Source organism: Aotus nancymaae, unplaced genomic scaffold (assembly GCF_030222135.1).
Source record: "Aotus nancymaae isolate 86718 unplaced genomic scaffold, 86718_ANA_hifiasm-v0.15.2.pri h1tg000058l, whole genome shotgun sequence".
Taxonomy (NCBI): domain Eukaryota; kingdom Metazoa; phylum Chordata; class Mammalia; order Primates; family Aotidae; genus Aotus; species Aotus nancymaae.
In genome coordinates this window covers 21,293,057-21,319,017 of record NW_026988472.1, presented here as the reverse complement: position 1 = coordinate 21,319,017, position 25,961 = coordinate 21,293,057, and the positions used below count along the sequence as shown (strand labels likewise).

The 25,961-nt window shown below is 37.8% G+C and overlaps 1 protein-coding gene and 1 pseudogene across 2 annotated transcripts in view; one reads left to right on the top strand and one right to left on the bottom strand.

The window, feature by feature from the left end:
• The window catches only part of SYTL5 (synaptotagmin like 5), a 194,529-nt gene that overhangs the window by 135,976 nt on the left and 32,592 nt on the right, over nucleotides 1–25,961 (top strand). For both annotated transcript variants that reach the window (XM_064364420.1, XM_021673268.2), the window contains exons 6-9: nucleotides 333–467; nucleotides 13,576–13,717; nucleotides 18,433–18,562; nucleotides 20,557–20,657. In XM_064364420.1, coding sequence (XP_064220490.1) covers nucleotides 333–467; nucleotides 13,576–13,717; nucleotides 18,433–18,562; nucleotides 20,557–20,657 — 508 coding nt within the window. The remainder of the gene's footprint in view (nucleotides 1–332; nucleotides 468–13,575; nucleotides 13,718–18,432; nucleotides 18,563–20,556; nucleotides 20,658–25,961) is intronic.
• Nucleotides 23,031–24,775, bottom strand: LOC105714212 (eIF5-mimic protein 2-like; annotated as a pseudogene).

The window sequence follows — 25,961 nt, the reverse complement described above, 5'->3', positions numbered from 1 at the left end:
CTCACTATTCCTGCAAACAGGCCCAGCCCAGGGAATGCATCTTCTTTTTCAGGTGACAGTGCTGAGTTCTCAGAGCAGGCAGTCTTTTGCTTAGTAGTGACCTACCAGCAAGTGGTACAGTCTTGAGAGAATATCATGATCTTTTTCATTACCACCCTTGACACTGTATTGCAGAAGCACTGGGAATTCTCCAGAACCTCTCAGCCCTAAGGCTGCCTTATTGAAGAATCCTTTATTGTTAAAAGTACTAGAAATCGTATTCTTGAAATGATATTTTTAAATGGTTTCTTTCTTATCTAATTTTGAATATATATATATATATATAATTTCAGATTTCTTCTTAGCAAGTTCAGATCAGCAACTAGAGGAGAAATCGTAACTCCCAAAACTGAAAGTGGGCGGAGCTATAGCTTGGACTTAGATGGTCAACATTTTCGGAGTTTAAAGTCAGCCTCTGGTTCAGACAGGTAAGTGTCATACAGATTGAGCAATGATATAGCCTGAGGAAAAGGTTGATATATTCCCATTCTTAGGGGGATTTTAGGTATCTGTGAAATATTACCACTTGGAGAACTCCTAACACATAATTTGAAAATTCAGGAAGATATTTTTTAGTTGAAATGGAAAGCACATACCCTACTTCTGGAATTACAGCTATTGGAATTGCCTATGTCACCTGCAGGGATGAAACTTTATGTTCTGGCACTTGGGGCTGCAGTTCAAATGGAAATGTACAGGGCAAGAAAATGTTTTCCATTGACTTCTTGAGCTTTTTCTGTTTAAGCTTCTGAAAAAGAAAGCTCTGAGTGTCAAATACATTCCCTGTAGCTTTTAAAAAATTACTAATAATTTTACATTTGAATTGCCTCAGAGAATTTTTCATAAATTTCACTTCCTTTCTAGTTCCACCTCCTCCAGTTAGAGGAGGTTATCAGTGGAGCCAAGTGAGAATGTCCTATCCACAGATCTATCACTTGTCAAGAAAAATAAAGAGAAACACAAAGAATAGCCAAGAGCACAGTCATTTTATATCAGGCATGATTTTCTGTATCCTATTGGGGCATAGTCAAGACTTATTTTCATGATTAGTATATTATCAAAACCAGCAATGAAAAAAAATCTACCCTTATATTTCACTGGTTTGTCCAACTGTTAACTCCCTTTTGGTTCCTTGGATCTGGAGTAATTCTGCTAAGCCCGACAGCAAAACTGGCAGATTTTCTTTTCTCCTTAGGTTAGGAAGAATGCAAGCAGAATTGCACTCTTCCCTGTAATCCATTTTAGAGTGTAGACCAAAAAATTTCCTTAGAGGGGATACTATTTTGACTATTGGGTTATTTTTTCATGGTGATTCTCCATAGCTGTTTCTTTTTTTCCCTATAGCAGTCCTGCAAGCAAGTGTTAATTTATGTAAAACTATACAGAAACAAAATTACAAGGAAGCATAAAATTATTTATCACCCATTATCAAAATATTATTACTATAGTCAGTATTTCTCAAACTTTCAAGAATGCTGTTATATTCCCTTTTATGATTAAAAACTGTTAAGCTATCATTGCCTTTATTCTTGAAATAGTTTCATTCGGCTTCCCTTGAGGTAGCTTCATGCTGTGTCCTACAAAATCTTTCTATAAAAATTTCATTTTTGGCTGGGCACAGTGGCTTATGTCTATAATCCCAATGCTTTAGAAGGCTAAGGCAGGAAGATTGCTTGAGCCCAGGAGTTGAAGGTTACAGAGAGTTATGATCACGCCACTGCACTCCAGCCTGAATGACTGAGCACGACTCTGTCTCTAAAAAAAATTAAAATAAATAAATCTCATTTCCGTTTTTCATAGTTGGACTCCTGACTCTGATAGTAGTGGTCAAAATTATTTAGAGACAGTAAGCAACTAGTTTGGTGTTCTTTTTGCTCAGCCTCCTGGGGACTCCATGGATGAGCCACCTTGGCTAACACTTGAAGCTAGCATTTAAGAAAGACAACATATATGAAAAGAGGAAAGACAATGTTTCTTGTTTAAAAAGAAAAAAAAAGTCTCCCAACCTAACAAAATTAGATCATGCTATATCAAGTTATATGTTTTACAGTTACTCAACAAGAATAATAAGGGGCATGCTCTCCAGAATCATAGTGCTTAGACCATAATGGAATCTATCTGCCTGGTTTTACTTTTTGTGTCTTATCTACTGCTAGGTATAAATAACCAAAACTATAAAGCCATATGGATATGTTTCACCAAATACTGTTATATTGACCCAGGAGCTTCTTTTCTTGTTGTAACCTGAAAGAAAGTCCCCAAGTAGACTTTAATCTTAAATTGTAAATACCTGAAATGGCTTACAGATAGTCAGAATATTGTAGTCAGGAGTGCTTTGGCTTAAGCACGTTATGAACAATGTTTTTCCATTAAGAAAGGGAGTAAAGATGCTCAGGAGATCAGTAGAGCAAAATGTCTTTTCCCTTGAACATTCATTCATCACAATAATGACTCATTAATGGACTGCCACAGTGAGATGAGTTCCATTATTTCAAAATGAGTCCTTTGAAAAGTGAGGCAGGAGGTAACCCATCCTTTCTTAACTTCTGTCATCTAAAGGGACTGTAAGATCCCAGTCTCTTTGGTCTATTGCCTGACCGAGCTCACCAATAATTCCCCTGTCTCCTGTACAATGCATATTTTTTCATGGATCATTGGTCTTTTCCTAGAGCAGCTGGGCTTGGGCATTCCTTTTTAAAGCTCACATCATATAAGAGTGTAAATGATGTTTTATCAGATGTCCAGTTGGCTTTATTTCTTTTCAGTAGTTTCAAAGTAGGGGAAAGTACGAATAGATTAAACAAGCCCTAGCAGCCTCTCAGAAGAGTTTGTCAAATGAATGTTCACCGGTTGCTAGGGACTTGACACATGAGACAAAGAGTATTTTTAGGAACATAAATGTAAGTTGTAGTTAATAAACAGAATATTATTCAAGGTAGTGATTTCTAATCCCTACAAAGTTGTGATGAGTTGTCACTGTGGTATGATTTATAAGATCTCTAACTTAAGTCATGCTCTCCCAGGAATAGACCCCTAGATAAGGATTTATATAAGCAAGTGATTTATTATTAATCAAGTGATTCCAAGAGAAACCACGAAGGGAGTAGAAGAGACAGAATAGAGAAGAGAAAGAAGCTAAATAATGGTGCTAGCTCCAGTGAGATCTGAGGACTCAGCCTGATCCTGTAGGAGACTCTGGAGCATAAACTATATTCCTGAGCTTTTTCCACATTTAGGAGCTGGACTATTGCACTCCTATACCAGTCAGTGATTGACCATGGCCTCCCTTGAATAGGGTCTCTAGACTTAGCAAATGAAGATACAGGATGCCCAGGTATATATACTTGAGACTAAACTGTTTTTTACTATAAGTACGTTTCATGCAATATGTGGGACATCCTTATACTTAAAAATTATTGTTTATCTGAAATTCAAATTGAACTGCAAGTTCTGTATTTTATCTGATAACTCTACTATGGGGGTGAGGAGGAGATAAACTCCAGGACATTTCTAGGCCTCCAGCTCCAGTCCTAAAGGGAAGGTCTCTGAAGGTGGCAGGTGACATCCATTAGCAGAAGAGAACTGAGGAGCTAGTAAGGAGCATGCACAGCTGGTAAAGGGAATCTGAGGGAGATACCAACAACGTTCTTTTAAAAAACAAAGTAAAAGTAGAACTTTGAACCTAAAATGTGCTTTGTTCAGTAAAAATGGAGGAAGAATGATGCTGTTTCTCAGTAGCCTTTCTATCATGTCATTGGAGAATACGACAATATTCACATGGAACGTGAACAGACCATGGGACCTTGTGTTTGGTCTTGTAACCAACTAGGTTGTCATCTTTCTGCCCTCCACTCCTCTGCCCCAGGCACACCAGTTTCATCCAGTTATTCCTAATTGCTCTCCAGGGGAGCTGGAACTGATGGTCACAGTCTTCGTGAAGCTTCACAAACTGCTTTGCTTTGGCTCTGATCCACCAAAGCAGATACCACACCATTCAAGCCAGCCCTTAGCTAGCACTGCCCACTCTCTTTCTCTGTCCAGGAAATATAGCACTTTGGGTATTATCATGACTTTAAAGAATCATCCATTCCTCATATCTATTATTTTGGTAAAGTGAGTTTATTAAACCCATTCTATCACTAAATAGTACCTTCCTTTTTCATCAGAAATAGAACTATTCTCCTGTCCTGAATGTAATTTTTGTTGACATCTTTACAATTAAGGTGCCAATTAGGTGGCAGCCTCTTACTAATAATTTGAATACAGTAAAGTGGGAGTGTTAGTTTAACTGAGTCAGGACCACATCCACAAAGTCAACATTGGTCTGTTTTGTGTATTAGATTAAACATTATATAGCTTGTTGCCATTGCTAATGCTATTAGCAAACTCCTTTCCTTACCAGGATCTACAAAATGTTTAAATGTATAGCATATTTCTGAAAGTATGTACGTTTTATTCTATAATACAGCTGTGGTTGTTTCGTGGCTCAAAAGGATAAAGACTATGAGCATTGTCCTGCAAAGGAAAATTACTTTCACCTCTTTTCTGTGCCTTTGCCTCCCTTGTCTGATACTGCTAATTCCTTTTTTTCCATTTTAATCACCTTTGGGTAAGGTCAGCCCTCCTTAGGGGGAGTGAGGGGTGGGCAATCAAAGCCACAAGCTGCAGCAAATACTAACAGCCTAAAGCAATTCTCAAAACCATGGTGGCCTGAGCAAAGTGAATTTTAATTCCAAGGAGCAACTGACATGTGATAAAACAGAAGAGGAAACGTGAATTCGCCAGAGTATTTTGTTATACTGTGACCTTATCAGTGGGAGATACACAGTCTGAAGTTGCAAAAAAAGAACTGTAGCTGGAAACTTCTATTTAGAACTCAAAGCCATCCTTTTCTAAACTCATCCTTTGCCCACTATATGCACCAATATACACTTGATTTGGGCTCCTTAGGAAGAAAATCCTGAAACAAGGATTCAAGAGTAAGTAATATGTTCAGAATGTGGTCTAGGGAAACAGAGATAGGAGAGTGGGGAAATGAGCCAGGGAAGGGAAGGGAGGCAAAAAGGGTGTCTCATTAAGCCAGTGCTATTGTGGGCAACTAGAGCTAAATCTCACTGGTCAACTCTAGAAAACAGCACTGAACATACCTCAGAGTTATCCAGTCAAGAGGTAGGGAATCTGGAATATTTTTACAGTAGCTCTTTGTTCAAAATTGATTGAGGGTTGTTTCTAGGGCACTAACTCTCCGACTTGCCCTGTTCACAGGGGCTCTATGCTTCAGTGATCCAAAACAAACTCCTCAGGCAGGGAGTTCTGGGTGTTCCCAGTAACCAGGGTTCTGTGGGTAGAGGTGAGTGCTGAGGGCAAACGGGCAGGGACACTGACAGAGTCTGCTACGACATCCCTCCCAAACTGTTCTCAGACCTCCTTCAAAGATGCAGTTTGTCAGACCATTGTTCAGCCTTTGATTTCTGTTTACATTATGTGTGACTTTCCTCATTATAATGCCAATAACGTGAGAAGGTATGGAGGCTCAGTAATTCAGTCACATCCATGCTTCATTCCTGCGATCAAATGATTGTAAGCCTGAATTCTCCTCCTTGCTGTTTTGTCTGTTTCTCCAATTGTTTCCTGTGGATTCACTGACTTGGCATGCTCTATTTCTATGAACTAAATCTAACACATTTCCCTCCTCCAATTTAGTAAATTTCTCTTTTTCTCACTGCTACCTAAACATGTATTATGTGACATGCTACCATTCTCAGAGTAGCTAAGATAAAATACATAGCCTTTGTTTTTCTGCAAGTCATTGAGAAGCAGAGATATATAACTTGGTCATCTATGCATTCTATTTATACAAATGAATTCAACACACAGCTCTGCCAAAATTATTGACCTAGTACTATATATGCCAGATGGTAAATGTGGAAGTTCTTAGACAATAATACTGTTCCACCTTTTTATGAGCTTCCAGTTTAGCAGGAAGGCTAGGATAACTAAACAAATAATTTAAATACAATATAGTAATACGATTTTAAAAAGATATTCTGCGTGCTGTGGGAAAACCAAAGATAGGCATTTATCCTTCCAAAGGATTTGGGGAAGCTTCATTGAGATGACCCCTAAGCAGCTTTTAAGAAACAAGGAGGACTTGGTCAGGTAAATAAAGATAGGAAGAGCATTCTACACAGAAGAAATAAAAAGTACAAAGGAAAATAGACACTAAGGGAGACTGTGTGTGCTGAAAAGAAACTGTTCAGAGTTTCTAGAGTATAAAAATTGAAGTATGGTGTACAAGAGATGAGAAGATGGAGAGGTAAAATGAACCCGGATGTAGATGGCTTTGGATGCCTTAATAACTATCTTCTTATATACGATATAGCATCCTACTCAGAACAAGACGTTGGCAATTCTGAACTACTAAGTATGCAGTAAGTACTTGTTCTATTTAGTTGCTGAAAGCTAAGTTCTGTTAAATACTTCCTTTCCTTTGTGTCTATGCAGGAAGGTCGTTGGCTTTCTTCTTGCCCCCGACTTCTAATCGACTCAAGGCTTTTCATGGCTGCTGGCCTCTCTCCTCAAAATGGTTTCTGGTCATTATTTAGAAACAAGAAATTAGATCAGAATTTTAATGTGATGCTAAATAACAAAAATATTATCACATTTAGAGTACTACCTGTTCTTAAGATCTCTTTCTTTATACCCAACAGGAGTCCCTTCCTCATGGTAACTGTCTCCTCCACTTTAAAAGGAATCTTCTTAAAGGAAGCAAATCCATTAAGGAAACACTAAACATTTTTAAAACCAGCAAACAAATCAGCTTTCGTTTTATTAAGTCAAATAATAAAGCTGTTTATATAGTTAACACTAGGATTCACTGGACAATTTTATTGAGTGCCCATTACATTATACTATTCTTGTCCTCTTTCCAAAAAGGAAAAGGAAGACATGTGTGAGTAAGCCATAGAAGGCCAGTGGCTTCAGGGGACATCGCAGCTAGAGAAGCTGCTTGAGGAATTTCCATGTCTTTCTCATCTCTCTACTTCCCTAATTCTGCTTTCAAGGGCTGCTATGATGGCTCACTTGGGTCTAAGTTTAACACACAAACACCCAATACCTGAAATTTACTTATTTTGGGTGTATTGGCCTCTTCAAAGAGTTTTGTTTTTAAATAGACACATCTCTGTGTGTGTGTGTGTGTGTTTGTGTGTATGCACCTGTGTGCATAGGCACTGTGGTGTTAATATGTATATAGGTTTTCATCCATAGTTCCTGCCTCCTAACTTCCATAGTCCTTGTTATGCTGTTGGGCAGCTTTAGGCCTCAGGAAACATAATCTTTCTCTCTGACCTTCTGCTGTCCTTCTTTGACCTACCCAAGCAGGACTCTAATCTGATTGTGGTTCAAAAGACCCTCATTCCAGAGAACCCTGCCTCATAACCTAGAGGGAGGAATGCTACACAGAGAATCCAAGAAAAGCCTGAACAGACAGGCCTTGCTGGGTTTAGATCATGCACTTTCTGTCCAGTCACATTTTACACAGTTGTCAATCATGCCTATGTAATGAAGCCTCCATAAAGATCCAAGAGGACATAGTTCAGAGAACTTCTGGATAGCCACACGTGTGGAGGTTCCAGGAGGGTGGTACGCACAGGGAAGGCATGGAAGCTCTGCAGTCCTATCCCCATACCTCACCCTACACATCTCTTTATCTGTATCCTTTGTAATAAACTAGATGTAAGTGTTTCCCTGAGTTCTGTGAGCCACTCCAGTTAATCAAACCCAAAATGGGGTCATGGGAACCCCAACTTGAAGACAATGGGTCAGAAGTTCTGAAGGCCTGGACATGTGACTAGTGTCTGGGGGAGGGCAGTCTTGAGGATTGATCCCTCACCCTGTGGGATCTGACACTCTCTTTGAATAGATAGTGTCAGAATTTAATTAGAGGACACCCAGCTGATGTTTGCTGCTTGGTGTGTGGGGGAAAACCCCACACCTTTGGTCACAGAAGTCTTCTGTGTTGATTGGTAATTGTTGTCGTACTGTGAGAGGAAAGGAAAAACATGCTTAGAGTTTTTCCCCAAGCTGGCATAAGCACAAAGATCAACAAACCTTTTCTGTAAAGGTATAGATAATATGTGTGAATTTGTAGGCCATATGATCTCTGTCTCAACTGCTCAACTTTGCTGTCAGAACATGGAAGCAGTATAGACAATACATGAATGAATGGGCTGCCTGAATTCCAATCACATTTTATTTATGGGCACTGAAATTTGAATTCCATATAATGTTCATGTGCCACAAAATATTATTCTTCTTTTGATTTTTTTCAACCATTTAAAAATGTAAAAACTACTCTAAGCACATGACTGTATAGAAACATTTGGCCCAAATCTGTCCACAAGCCATAGTTTGCTGACCCCTAGTGCAACACATTCACTCACTAAGAATAAGTGTCCTTCCATGTATCACAGTCTGAACCACAAGAACAGCTGAGCTCTCTTCATGTGAATACTGTTGAATAAAAAAAAGAAAATAGTGGTAGAAGGGGAGAGAACAATGCGGGTGGAGACATGTCTGAGATCGATGAATTTTTATTCACAGCTTAGTACAGTGGTTTTCAGCCTTGGCTTCATATTGGAATCACCGGGGGAGTCTTAAAACATGCTGACACCTAGATCCCATACCCAGAGAGTCCCATGTGACTAGCCTGAGGTGTAGTCTGGACATGGGAGTTTTAATGGCTCCCCAGAGGTTTCTAATGTGCATGTAAGGATGAGGGCCACTCATCTCACATAAGACTATTAATAAAGACACAGCACCTGGGGATCACCAAAGACTAGAAGATTGAGCTACATCCATTTTTTGTATCTCTTTCCCATTTACCAGGCTCATCTCTCTTTCTAACTGCAACCTCCCTTGGCCATCTTTCCTGCAAATTTATTGTAGATACAAAATAACTAAAAGAAGTTAGGAATGCTCATGAACCTCAGGAAAAAAAAGAATATTATGCACTGTCTCTGTGTTGTGCTGCACATTAGCCTCTTTGTCTCAGTGAGTTTTAGGATCTCTCAGGTTAATGCTGCCTTAAGAGAGCACACATTTCACCACATGGGTACAGGCTCAACACTGTCAGCCACTCTGGGAAGGTTGGATCCTGGGAAATTGTTTCCTGGCTACAATTCCTAGGAGACCTTTATGTAAACCAGAAAGGCAACTCATTAAATTGTAATCTCTGCCCCCTACCCTTGAATCCTCTGTCTAGAAATGGATACACCTGGGAAGCTGTTATCAAGATTTCGGAGCAACATGGTGCTGTGCTGAACCCCTATTAACCTCAGTAGGGAAGCTGCCAGTTTCAAGACACTCAGAGCCAGCAAACGAGACATGGGATTTTATTAGGGTCTTACACACAGTGGAGAGAGTCCAGCAGTGGTGGGCTGGGGAGGAAAACCACAACCACTTGCAAATAGCATACAGTTTATATGGCATTTTCACCTAAAACCTTCCCCCTAACGACCTCCACCTGGAAACCTTCATTTAACCCGAAACTCAGGGCCTTAATCCCCGGTATGGTCTGTGTTCCATGAGAAGGGCCAGGGGCTCAGATGTTTTTCATAGGTAAGAAACAAATTACAGGGCTGGCCACTCCTCGATTTTCTAGCTTGGAACAAACATTCAGTTGCATCTGCCATACAGGGTCATTGTAAGGGTATACTAAAATTATTGCTGTCACATGTGTTTACCCTACCCATGGAATTACAGATAACAAACAGAAGGCTTTTAAAGTATATTTCATAAGGTAAAGTAAGTGAAACTCTTTTCTAATCTGGAAAATGTGTCTTTCAGAAACCCAGAATATCCAAACTCCCAGACAGTGACATATCCCCACATTTGGGCCTTTTAGAATGAGATAAATGTATCTCCTTCTTGCTGGTTTTTACTTAACCACATTTTAGCTTGAAGGTTTATTGACTTCTTATTTAAATGTAAGCAACATGATAGCTGAATCGAAAAATAGCTTTTTCTTAATTGACCTTTAAACTTCACAACTTTAATTTTGACTTAACGAAGCTTTTATCCTTTTCCAATTTAAGTGGCAAAGATTCATGTATTTTATGTCATATTCTACATAACTTCTAAAAGAGTTGACACCCAAATATTTATGACAATATGCCTTATCAGACTAAACCTTTTCTGAGTTTAATCAACAGGAAAAAATATTTTTGAAAAGCTCACAGTAAATGTCAGGAGCAAATGTGAAAGTCTATGTCATTTTTGAGATAATGCTACTAGCAATGATAATTTGCAGTAGCTGACTTACAATCACAAGAATTTTGTCCTATTTCAGGATAGCCTCTTAAATGTCATCACAATTAATCAGCTTCTGCCAGAGCTTCTACATAAGCAGCACTTTTGGTTTCAGCAAGGCTAATCCATGATGGGGCGTTTCTCAAAACCACCTGGCTCTGGAAGGACCTTCAGCACGTACACAAGCAGAAACACCCACATGAGTCCCTTCGGTTCACAACTTTTGTGGCTCATTTCTGCAAGATTCACCACTGCCCTTTCTTTTTTAAAGAGATTTTACCAGCAACAGTAGGGAGAGATATTTTTGTGTTAACTTTGTCCTAGAGAACCTATGGTCACAGTACAGCATCAACGGGAAAGTCTCTATGCCTCTCCTAAGTAGGACCTGTGAGATGATCAGAAATGCTTGGAAAGGTGCAAATATGGCTAACTGTTGTCAAATGTAGAAATCTCATGATTCAGGTAGAAGGGTTCAGGAATATCACCAAGGAAATTAGAATTCCAAAGTGTATCAATTTTCTTAAAAACAAAATTTTACTCTCGTCAGAATCAACAGACACAATCATAGACATCTCAGCTGAGTCCACAGCACTGTAATTTAGTTAGAGTGCCATCTCTACAAAGAGGAAGCCAGAGACCCTTTCTGCAGAGACTCTTTAGTAACAAGGAAATGCCACCCTTTAGTAACCACTCTTTAGTAACATAAAAAATTTTCATAATTCTCTTAAGTCCCAAGAAACTAACTCCCAGCTCTTTGCTCCTTTGATTATCTTTTGTTTGATAGTTCATTCTATAAATTCAAAACCTGGCTGGCTGGAATGATTTGTTCTTAGTGAAATGATGAGTAAGCAGTATGAGAAACTAGAAGGTCACAGGCTTTGGGTAGACTAACAATACTGTTTATGTGCTGACTTTGTCACATGCTAACTGTATGATAGCATAGTGGTATGTCAGTGTATGCATGTGTGTGTGTACATGCATACATGTATGGAATAATTATTTAACCTCTCCAAGACTCAATTTCTTCATTTTAAAAATATTAAATAATATTCTAAAACGTATTTTACATGGATATTTGGGGATGGAAAATGGCTAACACCTAGAAGATACTAAGTAAATGCCACTTCTATTCATGATTATTGAAGGTGGTGGTAGCTGGTAATGTAGACCAGGACAAATTTGGTTTTGGTGACTTCTCTGCTGCACAACCTTGAAAAATCTTAGGGGTTGTGGTTGACAGTTCCATCCAATGGTCATTGCCTATTCTTTCTTCTGCCTGATTTGTCTTCTGGTAATTATATGTGCACATTTAAACATTGTTTTAAAAAATATTCCTTTATTCTATTTAGTCTCTCCTCTGATTGACTCAACTGCAAGTCTTCATCACTATTAACCACTGCTGGTATGCTTTATCAATAAGATGTATACTATTATAGGTGCATTTGTAACTTATTAAGACAATAATTGAGAGAGCAAAACTCATAAGGGCTTCTATTTTACCACTTAGCATATTTTGTATTCACTGAGGGAAAAGAATAAAATGAGAACAATCACTTCTCTTAAACTCCACTTTTTCAAAATTTATGTTGACTTATGAAGCTCATTTAATAAGAAAATTGTGAACACCTCCAGGGCGGGAACTGCTTTTTCATTTATTGATATTGGATTAAGTTGAATCGTTTTAGCAAACATGAAAGTGATTCAAGCTAATTTACCAAATGTCATTATTTTTGTACCATATTTATCAAATGTGAACCATGAATCAGACACTAAAACAACACAGAGAAATGAAATATCACTTCTAATCTTTGATTAAATGTGTACTAAGTGGCTTCTTTGTACTAAGGCACTACGAAGCTGCTGGAGATACATGATAATTATGGCACGGACTCTGTGTCCAAGGAGTTCATAGTTTAATGAAACACCGTAGCTCACATATGTGGATCAATTAGGAAGCAAAACAAGACATTGTGCAGTCAAGTACTAAATACAGTAGCCTGGCAAAGACCATAAGTCAATAGGAACTGAGTGGAGCAGAGGTTGACAAGGCTTGTGCTTGACAGGAGAGGCCTGATGGGGAAGGCTGGACTTCATTTGCCCTTGAAGACTGAGAAAGATTTGCATAGACAGAGAGCGGTTAAGAGGGCATAACTGGTCAAGAGAAGGTGAGCAAAGGCTTCAGGAGGTGGAAGTCAAGATGGTGAGTTGAGAAAATGGTAAGGAATCTGGACTGGCTGAGAGAATGCTGGTAAGCAGTAGGAAACAAAATCAAAAAGATGGGACAAAGTTTAATTACAGTGACCCTGGAGTCAGGCAAATGGAGACAAACCTAGTGATCCCCTGAGGGCTTTTGAGGAGGAAGGTGACATCATAATTGTTTTTCTTTTTTTTTTTATTGCATTTTAGGTTTTGGGGTACATGTGAAAAACATGCAAGGTTGTTGCATAGGTGCATACGTGGCAATGTGATTTGCTGCCTTTCTCCCCTTCACCTATATCTGGCATTTCTCCCCATGCTATCCCTCCCCAACTCCCCACCCCCGCCGCTGTTCCCCCCACTCCCCCCAACAGACCCCAGTGTATAGTGCTCCCCTCCCTGTGTCCATGTGTTCTCATTGTTCAACACCCTCCTATGAGTGAGAACATGCGGTGTTTGATTTTGTGTTCTTGTGTCAGTTTGCTGAGAATGATAGTTTCCAGGTTCATCCATGTCCCTTCAAAGGACGCAAACTCATCGTTTTTGATGGCTGCATAATATTCCATGGTGTATATGTGCCACATTTTTCCTGTCCAGTCTATCATCGATGGGCATTTGGGTTGGTTCCAGGTCTTTGCTATTGTAAACTGTGCTGCAATGAACATTCGTGTGCATGTGTCCTTATAGTAGAACGATTTATAATCCTTTGGATATATGCCCAGTAATGGGATTGCTGGGTCAAATGGAATTTCTATTTCTAGGTCCTTGAGGAATCGCCACACTGTCTTCCACAATGGTTGAACGAATTTACACTCCCACCAACAGTGTAAAAGTGTTCCTATTTCTCCACATCCTCTCCAGCATCTGTTGTCTCCAGACATCATAATTGTTGAGCAGTTCCAGTATGACTCTTGTGAACTCAGTGTGGTTCATATGTTCTTATCATTTTCCTCGTCAGCTTTACTCTGCCTGTGAATTTGGTTGCTGCTCTTCTTCCATGTTAAAGTCAGAATATGCTTTCTCATTTAGGGGAGGAACTGGCTCATCAGATCTCAATGACCAGGAAGCTGGTCCTAGGACCCCGAAGAGCAGTCGGAGCAATGGTGTGACCCCAGTCACTCAGAGGTCACCAGCTCCAAGCACACGAAGTGTGACTTCAGTCATCAGTAAAGTGAGTACACAATCCTGACACTGTATTAGTTCATTCTCACACTGCTATAAAGAACTGCCAGAGATTGGGTAATTTATAAACAAAAGAGGTTTATTTGACTCACAGTTTTGCATGGCTGCAGAGGGCTCAGGAAACCTACAATCATGGCAGAAGGAATCTGTGAAACACTTATAAAACCAGCAAATCTCTTGAGGACTCACTCACCATCACAAGAACAACACAGGGGAAGCCTCCTCTGTAATTCAATCATCCCCCACCAGGGCCCACCCTCCACACATGGAGGTTGTGGGGATTACAGTTTGAGATGAGATTTGGGTAGGGACACAGAGCCAAAGCATATCAGACACCCAGTCTCCGAAATTCAACCTCACCATTGCAGCATGGCTAGGGTTGTACTCTCCATATATCAAAACATGTTGTTTATGCTGTTTAAAGGTAGAAGCTTCATCAGGACTGCACCTCCTGCATCTTAGCTCCTGGCAGAAAATCCAAAGTGAAAAAGGGAAGGGAAAGATCAGGTTCAAAGGTAGCACTTGTATGATGCAGGTTTAAATGGCTATATGGTTTAAATAAGTATAAAAAATTTTAGAAGACCCTGATTTTGATCCTCTCTGTTACTTCTTAGAGAAAATATTCATAGGTTGACTGCACAAATTTTTCCAAACTGATTTAAATCTGGAAAAGTAGAACTTTTATCTAGTTTTTAAAGTAGAAATCTTTATAGTTTTCTTTTCTGTACATCTGTTAAAATAGGGTATCAACACATAATGAAGGCTTAAATTGCATTATACATATGTGATCAATTATATTTTCTATTGGTTTTGTCTTTTATAAGAGAATATGAAAAAAAGCATTTTGGGAAAAATATTCTCTTTTATTTAATATTGTCTTTTGGAAGTTGCCTTTGGAATGAATTAGCATCTACTAGATTTTTTTTAATTTAGCAGGAAGCTCCATCCACATTGCTAGCATCTATATTTGATAAATCTTTATATGAACAGTGAGTTCATACAATACAAACAATTCTTTGAGTCAACCAACATATAATGAGAACTTACTATATGACAGACTCTAGTCAAGCAAATATTTGAATGAAGTGAAAGAATTAACCATGTGGTTTTGTAGGGCAAGGTTTTCCACCAGGCAGAGATGGCACTGATATTCATCAGGAACATGCAGGGAAGGCTGCTCCACTTCCTTGTAGCTGTCGTCCATCTTGATTGGTCAGTGCCCTTGCTCAACCAGTTTCTAAAATATGTTATTAAACATACCTCTGGAAGAACAGCCAGTGTGGAGACCCTGAGGTAGGAGCACAACTCGTATGTTCTAAGAAGAGCAAGGAGGCCAATGCTGCTGTGGTGAGTGAATGAGGCAAAGTGAACTAGGAAATGAATCCAAAGAGGCCATAGGGCTGGATAGAGCCTTGAAGAGTGCTGTGTGCAGTCAGCTTTCATTCTGATTAAAATGGAGGAAACTGGAGATTTTTGAGCAGAAGAGTAACACAATCTGCCTTCTCTTTAAGCAGGATTTGGGGGCTGTGCTGAGAAGCAGCTGTAGGGGAACAAGAGTGAAAGTCAGGAAAGCAATCAGTAAGCCATTGTCATACCCCATGTGAGAGACTGGATTTTGAAACAAAGAGATAGTGGAGGTGATGAGTAGTCAAATTCTGTTAAGGCATTCAGACAGACTAAATAACGTTAATAGATTTATTTAAATATTTATAGTCTAAATTATAGTTTCTGATAAGATTAAAAGCATATTTAAAACTTCATAAATATTTATGCTAAGGTCAGCAAGCCAATTCTGTTCAATAGCCAGAAAGGTGCATGCATAGTTGATAATTACACTCATCTCTTTGACAATCTAAAAAGGAACTATATTCGCAGTATTTAGTGACCAGTCTGGCAGGGACGTTGAACAATCACAACAGACATTGGCACAAGGCTGGGGCAGTATCCTGGGGGCCCTTCCATGTCATGCACTAAACCTGAACTATGAAGAGACCTTGGCTTATGGATGCAGGGGAGCACAGGGAAGTTGGGGGGTGGTGAGCTGGGAGTAGTGCTGTTTATCAACTGACACAGAAATATTTTTTTAAATTTAACAACTAGTACAGTTGTCCCAGTGAGTAGCAGCTGACAATCAGTCCGATGACCAATAAGTTAATCAAGTTTATTCTCACAACAAGGTTTATCTTCCTACGTACAATTTGAGATTATTAGGGGGGAAATCACCCTTTTCATGTGCTAATACCCTCAAAACTAACAGACCCTACCTGCTCATTTCTTTGTTAAACAGCACCTAGATCTCCCCAACAGAAATTCCCTGCAATTGAGTTGAGTATAGGTACATATACATAGACAGTGCCTATGTTGATCTCATTCTTGCAATCTAGCTGGTCTAAGCTGGTCTTTTCTAAGAGAAACAAAGAGAAGTACTTTCTGTTGAATAAAAATAAGACAGCACAGTAGTTTATGAAGTACATTTGCTCTTTCATTCTAAAGGGAAATATATAGCATTAGATGATAAGCAAGGTAACAACTTCTCAGTTTCTCCCATTTCTTAGCATCTCTTTGTTTCAATGTTCTTTTCTGCTTTAGCATGAAAGAAAATGTATTAGGGATAGCCACAGGGATAGAACCAATAAGATACATGTAGATATATACAAGGGAGTTTTTCAGGGAGAATTTCCTCACCAGACAACATCCCATAATAGGCTGTCTGCAGGCTGCAGAAAGAAAGAAGCCAGTAGGATGACTCAATCCAAGTCCAATAGCCTCAAAACCAGGGAGGCCTACAGTGCAGCCACCAGTCTGAAACTGAAAGCCCAAGAGCCCCAGGGAGGCTGCTGGTGCAAGTCCCAGAGTCTAAAGGCTGAAGAATCTGGAGTCTGATGCCCAAGGGCAGGAGGAGAGGAAGCCAAGTGTCTGGTGCAGCTTGGGAAGAGAAAGAGTGAGCAGACCCAGCAAGCAAGCTGCTTATCCCTGTTCTTTCATGTGCTTTGTTCTAACCACAGTGGCAGCTGATTGGATGGTGCCCACTCCACACTGGGAGTGGGTCTTCCTCTCCCAGTCCACTGACTTCAATGTCAATCTCCTCTGGCAATACCCTCACAGATGCACCCGGAATAATACTTTATCAGCCATCTAGGCATCCCTCAATCCAATCAAGTAGATACCTAATATTAACCATCACAAAATACTTTTAGAGTATGAAAGTCTCTAACCTGTCCTCTATTATGATACAACCTATTAATTTTAGGCTTGACATCCTGAACCTCCAGGATATGTATTGCTTGTTAATGACCGTGCAATATTAATTGGCCTATTAGTGCTCAATATTAGTGATACAGATCACCTGTGGAAAAACTTGCCATTAACATAATTGCCTCCAAGGAACTTGGTCTTGCTTCATTAGAGGACTCCAGATGTGAACAACTTTTTGAAGAGGTGTTGAAAATTGACCTAAACTAATTTATCAATTTGACCTCTGTCACATTCTTTTGATAAACTTTGCTTGTCTATGGCAATTAGAGCAAGTTAGGAGTTATATACCTCCTGCTATAGGTATTATGTGTTGGAGAATAATAATATACTAAAAACAGTCTAAATTGAAGCTGAATCGTTTAGCCTGTTAAGCAAGTGAAAGCCACATTTCTCTGTAGTGAGTTTATCAAAGTATCTCTGAATGTCTAAGATATGGGAAACAAGGAGGGAATTCTTCATCTAGGATTTTGAAAGGCACATTTTGATTGTTCACAGAAGGGACAATTGAAAAGTCTGTTTTAGATTTGATGATTACCATACCACGATGTAATTTGAATGGACACTTAACCTCAGCCCAGTTCTGAAAAGGTCCAAAAATTTTTTTTTTATTGTAGTTGTAGTTGTTGTTGTTTTAACACTCAAGCAAGCTTGGGATGAGGCAGTAGTCAAGCCCTACCATGGTCTACGGCAGGACAAAGGTCACAGACAAAGTTGGGTCTATGGTCATGGGCAAAGTTGGGACAGAATTTTCTTTAGCATGCATTATAATAAAAGCAAGTTCCAGACTGAATTCTGCCCCATGTACAAGCATTTATTAACAAGCAGACACCACAAAAAAAATCACTATTCCTGTGACCTTGGGAAGTTTTCACTCTTTATATTTTTATGAACATTGATAAGTACCATGCATGAAAGTCATTCCAAAACAGATGTAACCACCCATATTCTGACCAGCCAGCCTTCTAGTTGGAAAAGGTGCATGGTGTTCTGTTAAATGGGGGTGGAAGAAGTAAGGGACAATTGAGGAGAGGGTAAGTTGAAAGAGAGGACAAAATGGGACCAAACAGAGTTCTAAGCCTGAGTGCTGCTCTGAGAGTGTTAATTTTGCCATATTCTTATACATAATTCATATAAGATTGAGGGTACCTGTATAATCTTTCTTATTAATCATATATTAGAGCACTCACTAATTTTGGGAATGAGAAATTGTCCAGATACCTTTTGCACTAATTAACAAATCTCTTGGAATAGATTTTTGATAACAATTATTGATGGTAAATTTTGGAGTTATATGGACTCCTGGTGAGGGTCCTTCAAATGTCAATTAGCTCCCCCTAAATAATAATACATATAAAAGTGTTTATACTGAAGTGTATTTATATAGATGAATTTTACAGTAAATTACAGTCAGTATAATTTTTTTTTTTCTCATTTTTACTTTGTGGGAAGGAGTATGGTTTCGAAATTCCCATGGGTTTGGCTGCTATTGGAAGCACCTCTCAGGAGCTCACAAAGAGTCACCGCAGAAACACTTCTGGCACACCTTCCATAGCAGTGTCTGGAACCTCTCTCTCCTCAGGTGGGTGTTTACAACATGCCTACTCTATTGTATAAAATGACTAAAGCAAATGAAATTGACTGCTATGTATGGTATTAAATGGATGTTTCATGCTTTAAAAAATAAGCATCCCTTCTTTGACCTATGGTGTTAGGCCCCTCCATAGAACTGCTTGAAGATAGACCCAGGTAATGCTTTTGGCATCTTACATTCATAAAAATTCCATTGATTTAGTATATACTCTAGCCAGGCATCATCACCAAGTTTCAGTGCTACATCAGAATATCAATATATGAGTGTAGGAAATATAAATGGTTCCAGGATACATCTGATATGATAGATAAGAACACTTGCTCAGAGTTCAAGGAAATGGTAGTTCAACTGATATAGGGGTCAGAAGTTCCCAACATATAGACAAAAGAAAGTCTGTAGTTTAAATAAGAAGTTATTTGCAAGCAGCATTAAGGTATTAATAATTACCCCTTTCATTTGCATGGTACACTCAAATATATCATTTTACTTCATTATCACAACAGTTCTCTGAAGCAGCTATTAATTCATTTTGAAATGTTAATACTTATAACTAATACAATTCTTTAGAGAAATTTGTCATAATTATGAAGTTTATGTCCCATATATAGAATAAAAATCATGACGAAGTCTTCAACATTAAAAAACTACCTGTGGCCAGGTGCAGTGACTCACGCCTGTAATCCCAGCACTTTGGGAGGCTGAGGCAGGCAAATCACGAGGTCAGGAGTTTGAGACCACCCTGTCCAACATGGTGAAACCCCATCTCTACGAAAAATACAAAAATTAGCTGGGTGTGGTGGCGGATGCCTGTAACCCCAGCTACTTGGGAGGCTGAGGCAGGAGAATCACTTGAACCCAGGAGGCGGAGGTTGCAGTGAGCTGAGATCACACCACTGCACTCCAGCCTGGGTGACAGAGCAAGAGACTCTGTCGAAAAAAAAAAAAAAAAGCTACTTGTTACCTAATGATGATATATACATAAATCCTAAAACAGGATTCTTTATGCTGAATTGAGGGGTCTCTTCTAGCCAGCCAACACCCAAAGGGTTTTCTAAATGTGTGTGGTCATTGCTACATTTTGCTCAGAAGTAAAACAGCTGTTCACCTGTTAATTAAATATTCAAACTGTTTAGAAGCCAACATCATAGTGTCTACTTCCACTACTTCTACTCAACAGCTTCTGTTTATTGAGTACATACTCTGTGTCAGGCCGTATGACATTTTGTTTTCACCAATTCAAACTTAAGTACTTGATTACTCTCTCCAAACTTTCTCATTTATAAGTAACTATGTGGATCTCAGTAGTGCTTTGGTATAGAACTATTTTGTGGAAATAAGCTGTCCTGACTTGGTAAGCTGTCCACAGCATTACTGAGAGGTGTATTGCTCTGTAACTTATATTTTCAAAACTGAAAACAAGATGTTCTTCTGATGAAAGAATGTTCTGTTGCCTTAAGAAATAGAACTTCATCTCAATGCATTTACAGCCCCTCCTTTTTGTGCAAAAGGAACTTGCTATATCACAAAGTGTCAGTTTACAATTGGTTGCCTTGTATTTTATGTCAAACCTGAAAACATAGTGAATTCTCTAAATATTGCAAGCAATAATGGTTAATGTTTTATTTTTTCTAAGCTGAAGGGCCCATTCTAAGAGAGTTTTTAAAAGTCTAGGAGCAAAGCAGTTGACTTAAATGGCTTAAAACATAGCATTTTACAACAGAACATTTAACTTCCTGTGGTAGAAGGAAACATGAATGCATAACTGTAATTCAGTCCAAGGCAATTACCAAAATACTTCCAAAAATGGAAGTATGTTATCATAAACAGCATAAAGTTACTGACTCTGACTGTTGCTTTCATGGTACTATTTATGATCTGTGCCTAAAAAAAATTGAAATAAAGGTGAAACACTTGCAATAAAAAATGAAATCTTCTCACAAAATAGGCTGACTCACATCTTTCTTTTTCTTTCCACCTTCCAGATCGGAGTCGATCTGAGTTAGATTTGAGTGAGTCATTTACAGAAGACTTAGAGGATACCATAAGCATAAGAAGCAAGTCTGACCCTGGGGCTTTAGACAAGGTAAGTTGATTGTGGAAGAAAGTATAACGATGAGAGGAAATAAGAGCATAATCTTGTTCAAGTGGTTACACTTTTAGGTGATGATGAGTTGAGAGTAAAGAGAGGATATCAATCATCTCTTCCTGTTGGCCATCACAGTCAACACATAAAAACTGAAATAATAACTTAGAAAAGCTTATCGGTAATCAGGTTAATGAGTGAAGATTATCTCTAAGAAAACTCCTGTTGGAGATTTCAATTTCTGGCTAAAGGCTTATCACTTTAACTGGGAAATGAGGTATCCCGACATTTTCCTAAGCCAAATATTATTAGACATATCTGATTACATATTTATATAAACATTGTTATATCTCAAATTACCACCAATAAATTTCCTTCTAAACCAAGACTAAATTATGTGAAAATTAATATTTCAGTGAACTCATTTCTAGAATGAGAAGGTTAAATTAGATTATTGTAAAGGTTATTTCCCATTCTAATATTCAGATATTCAAATTTCTATAATTGCTATAATAAAATTTGGACTCCTTGAAAGAAGTAGAACACAAATGTAAAATGGTATTGATAGTTTTTCCAAAGCAAAGTAGGAAACTTAGAGTTCTAAAATGAAATATTGTTTCCTATAGTACAAAAACATGGGAAAATACTTTAAAGTCCACCTCCAAAAGAGAGGTAGGCAATGAGATCAAATTATTTCAAAGCTTACTCGTGTTCAACCTTTAAAGAGCTACTAATTCCAACATTATTAAACTATTCCTGATCTTAGAAAAATTATTAAAATCTTTAAATTCATTGTATGAGGCCAGTATAATCTTGACACTCAAACTTGATTTTTAAAATAGTTTAAAAAACAAAACTGCAAGTCAAACTAGTTTATGAGTATATATGCAAAACTTTAAATATGATATCAATTAAAATCTAGCAATGATAGAAATATCAATAAGTAAGTGTTATGCTAATTATGGGTGGAAGAATGAATCTATATAAGAATATTTGTCAGCATAATTTATATCAACATATTGAAGAAGAAAATGACATGATTCAGTATGTAGAAGGTAATAAAGGTTCTACAAAAATATGACTAGAACTGATAAACAAGATCAGCAAGGTTTCAGGAGATAAAATCAATACATAAAAATCAACTGCATTTATACATACTAGCAATGATCAATTGGAAAATGAAATTAAGAATATAATTCCATTCATAATAGCATGAAAAATTATCTTCAAAAGTAAAAAATAAATTCATTTTTAAAAGTATAAGTTCATGTGCACTAAAACTAACAAAAATTTTGTTGAATTAAATGAGACCTAAATGAGTAGAAAGATATTCTTTGTTAATAGATTAGAAGAGTCAATATTTTTTTAAGGTTACTATACCTTTATTTCAAATTATATTACACATTATTCCCTCAAAATGAACTTTTAAACAACAAACTTTTGGCTCATAAGAATGGCACCTTCAAAAGGGGCGATTTCCACTCAGTCTCTGGTGGCATTATTCCAGGCTAATTTCTTTCACCAGTTAAAAACCTTAAAAATGTTCACTTTTAACACAAAATCTTTCCATAAAAAATGTAGCTACATCCCACCCCGCCCCCCACCGCCAATGACTACATACATAGATGGGTAGCAGCAAGAAAAGATGAAAATAAAATTGGCAACTAGGGTATGTTAATAGCCAGAGGCTTGAGTCATTACTGAATATTAAGAGAATGAAGCCAGTCCAGTATGACCAAGAAGCAATATATAATTGTCATTGCACTTCATTTGTTATAGAAAATACTCTAAGCCAGTAGGAAATCTATTTTCTTGCTGGCTATATCTAGATTCCCAATTAGAACATGCTGACCTTTTAACATTTTAAACAATTTCTACTGGGTTAAGTAAGTACATCAGTCATTTTCTTTACTCAAACTCCTTGACAACTTCTTTCCTATCAATCTAAGTGTATTCTGTGCATAAAATACCTTAAATAAGATTTTTCTAAGGTTTATCTGAAAATGCCTGTATGAGAAGAATACCCATTTGTTTTGCCTGGAAAAATACAAATAAATGCAGAAGTTTCTCAAGGGGAAAAAGCTCAACTTTCTTCTTCCCACCACCTCTGCCACATTATGATTTCCTAAACTTTTCAAGTCTGTTCTCCATGGCTTCTCTAAGGATGAAAACCAGAGAGCAAACAATTGAGCTTTAGGACACCTGGAGTTAAAAACGCAAACAAACAAGCAAACAAAACAAAAAACATGCAAGCAATGGTCCTCATATTCAAGATTCATGTTAAATGAATTCAATTATTACATATGGATTTTTAACTGATGAGTAGGGCTCCGGGCATGCCATATTATCACACAAATCATCGCCTTTTGAGACTCTGGATACTTTTACAGTTTAATTCGCAAACAGAATTTTTATAACAAATTATTTTTTTAACCAAATCATATTTTGAAAACTGTTTATAGAAAACCCAGGGAGTAAAGTGAACTGTTCATTGTGGAAGGCCTTAAATTACATTACAGTAGAAAATACAGGAGGTAGAAGATAACTGAAAAGACTAATGCAACATTAGGTTCAAATCTATAGCTCCTGTAGGTACTTAAAACATAGTTTTAGAAACTAAACCCAACATTTCCAGCAACCATAGAAACAGTTAAAATAAAATTTGCCATGAAAGCCCTTATATCATGCTTGATACAGGGAGGTAGGAAGATGTAAGAACCAGGACACATGAGACATGACATTTTATCTACAAGTCCTGTTTGCTTTACTAAGGGTGTAGTTTTAAAATTCAGTCACCTTCTTCAGCTTCAGACTCAGATTCTTCTTCAGCATTTTTGAGCCACTCCACCAACTTTTTCATTTGCTCAAGGAAAACACTCTTGCCCTTCGCAACATGTGCATCTTTATACCACTTCAAAATGGGCTCTTCGCTCAGGACTTCAGCTTTATAAAAAAGCACCACTATTTTCTGGAAGGCTTTCATGAAATGAATGTTGTCATATGTTGTCCTGAATCTTCAGTAACAGAGTCAGCTCAGACTGACCTTGAGTAGTAAAGGCAGCAAGTAGAGGGCTGTATTGCTTCAAGTGCTTGATGGCTTGCTCTGCTACAAGCTCCTCTTTTTTGTTCCATTCCACAGTGCTCATTATACTTGACCAGACTATTCCGATGACAACTGGTTCTGGGATGTTGTTTTTTTTTCATCTCCTCTTTGACATATAAAATTATATCCTTAAATGGATCACCACGGGACATCTGTTCTTGAAGTTCTTTCTGGAGCTCCTTACGAGCTCCGATGGTTTGCTGATTCCGAACATACTCTGAAAGCTCTTTCAAGCCTGCCTCAGTAAAATACTTTGTGAAGTGTTCAACGCTTTGCTTATTGGCAGGAAAAAGTTCCATCAGTCTGTTATCCATGCTGACTTTCTGAAGACTTGCAGCTACTGCATTGATATCTTTTTCATTTATCCATGATTTAAAGAGCTTTACAGCAAAAGCTGCTGAAACCCCTTCTTTAACCAAATTCTCATTATAAAGGCTATTAAGAATGGATGCATTAAGTGTTCCATTAGCCAGAAGAACACCAGTCAACATAGCCAGCTTGTTCCTCTCCGACTCTGAAAAACCCTTTAAGAACAGCAGCAGCTTTTTTACTTCATCTTCAAAACCTTTCTCCAGGTATTTGTAGCACCTGATTAACTTGTTAAAAATCTGAGCAAATGCTTGCATGGTCTCTAGGTCTTCTTGGGCTGCAAATACACAGACATCTGTGCGCATCATGTCATCTGCCAGTGTACCACCGGGGGCCAGCATTCCACCAGCCACCAGAATGTCAAAGAGTGTTTCTGCATATCGACGGTAATCAAGTTTTGCTCCAGAAGCATCAAGAAACTTAGCTACTGCTTCCAAATCAGTACTGGTTTCAGTTAAGCCTTGAATAATACAGTCTTGAAACTGAGTAGGATCAAACCTCTCTTTTTCATCTCTTTTTCTTGTTTTAAAACGCTAGCCTGATAGCGTTGGCTTTTGCTGCTTTTGATTATTCATAAAAGACACCCGAATTTAAGGCGAAGAGGAAAGAGCCAGAAATCCCCAATGTAGCGGCAACTGCGGCGGTGTCTCCTCCAAGTCAATATTTTTAAGATGGAAATTCTCTCCAAATAAATTTATGGACAATGCAAACCCAATCAAAATTCAAGCAGGATAATTTTGAAGAAATAGAAATTATGATTCTACCATTTATATAAAAACATATGGGACCCAAAATAACAAAATCAATTTTAAAAAGCAAAGTTGGAAGACTTATACTACCAGATTTAAAAACTTACTTTACACTTATAGTTACCAATACAACATAGTATTGGCATAAGCATAGGCAATCAATGGAATAGAATTGAGATTCCAGAACAAAAGAAAACTTTATATTTATGGCCAATTGATTTTTGGTACTTCAGTGGGGAAAGAATAACTTTTCAACAAATCATACTGGGACAATTGGATGTCCAAATACCACAAAACAAAAAAGAACTTTGACTCTTAACATATACCATGCAGAAACTAAGTAATTCAAAATGGATTATAAACCTAAATATAGGAACTGAAACCATAAAATTCTGAAAGAAAACCTAGGAGAAAATCTCCAAGACTTTGAGTTAGGCAAAAAATTCTTAGATATGGCACCAAAAGCATGATGCATGTATTCAAGAAAAAAAAACTAATAAATTGAATTTCATCAAAATCAAATTTGTTTACACTTCAAAAGATACCATTACAGACATGGAAAGTCAAGCCACAGACTGGAAAAGTATTTTCAAATTATGTAGTTGTTGAAGGACTTGTATCTAGAATATATTCCTTAAAACTTTCACATTCAATATTAAAAAGACAAATAATCATATTAGATCATGGGTAAAAGATTTGGATAGACATTTAATCAAAGAAGATTTACAAATGCCTAATAGCTTCATTAAAATATGTTCAGGGTCATTAGTTATCAGATAAATGAAAATTAAAATCACAATGAGATACTACTTCGCACCCTCTTGAATGGCTGTGATTAAAAAGACATAATAAAAGTGTTGATGATGATATGGAGGAATTTGAACCCCCCTACATGGCTGATGGGAATGAAAAATGCTACCTACAGCCATTCCATAAGAGTTTGGTAACTTTTTTACAAGTTAAACATAAATTTACCACATGACATAGCAATTCTGATCCTAGGTATCTACCCAATAGAAATGATAACTTATGTCCACATAAAGACTTACACATGAGAGAGTGGGACGTCTGGCTTCTGAGCGG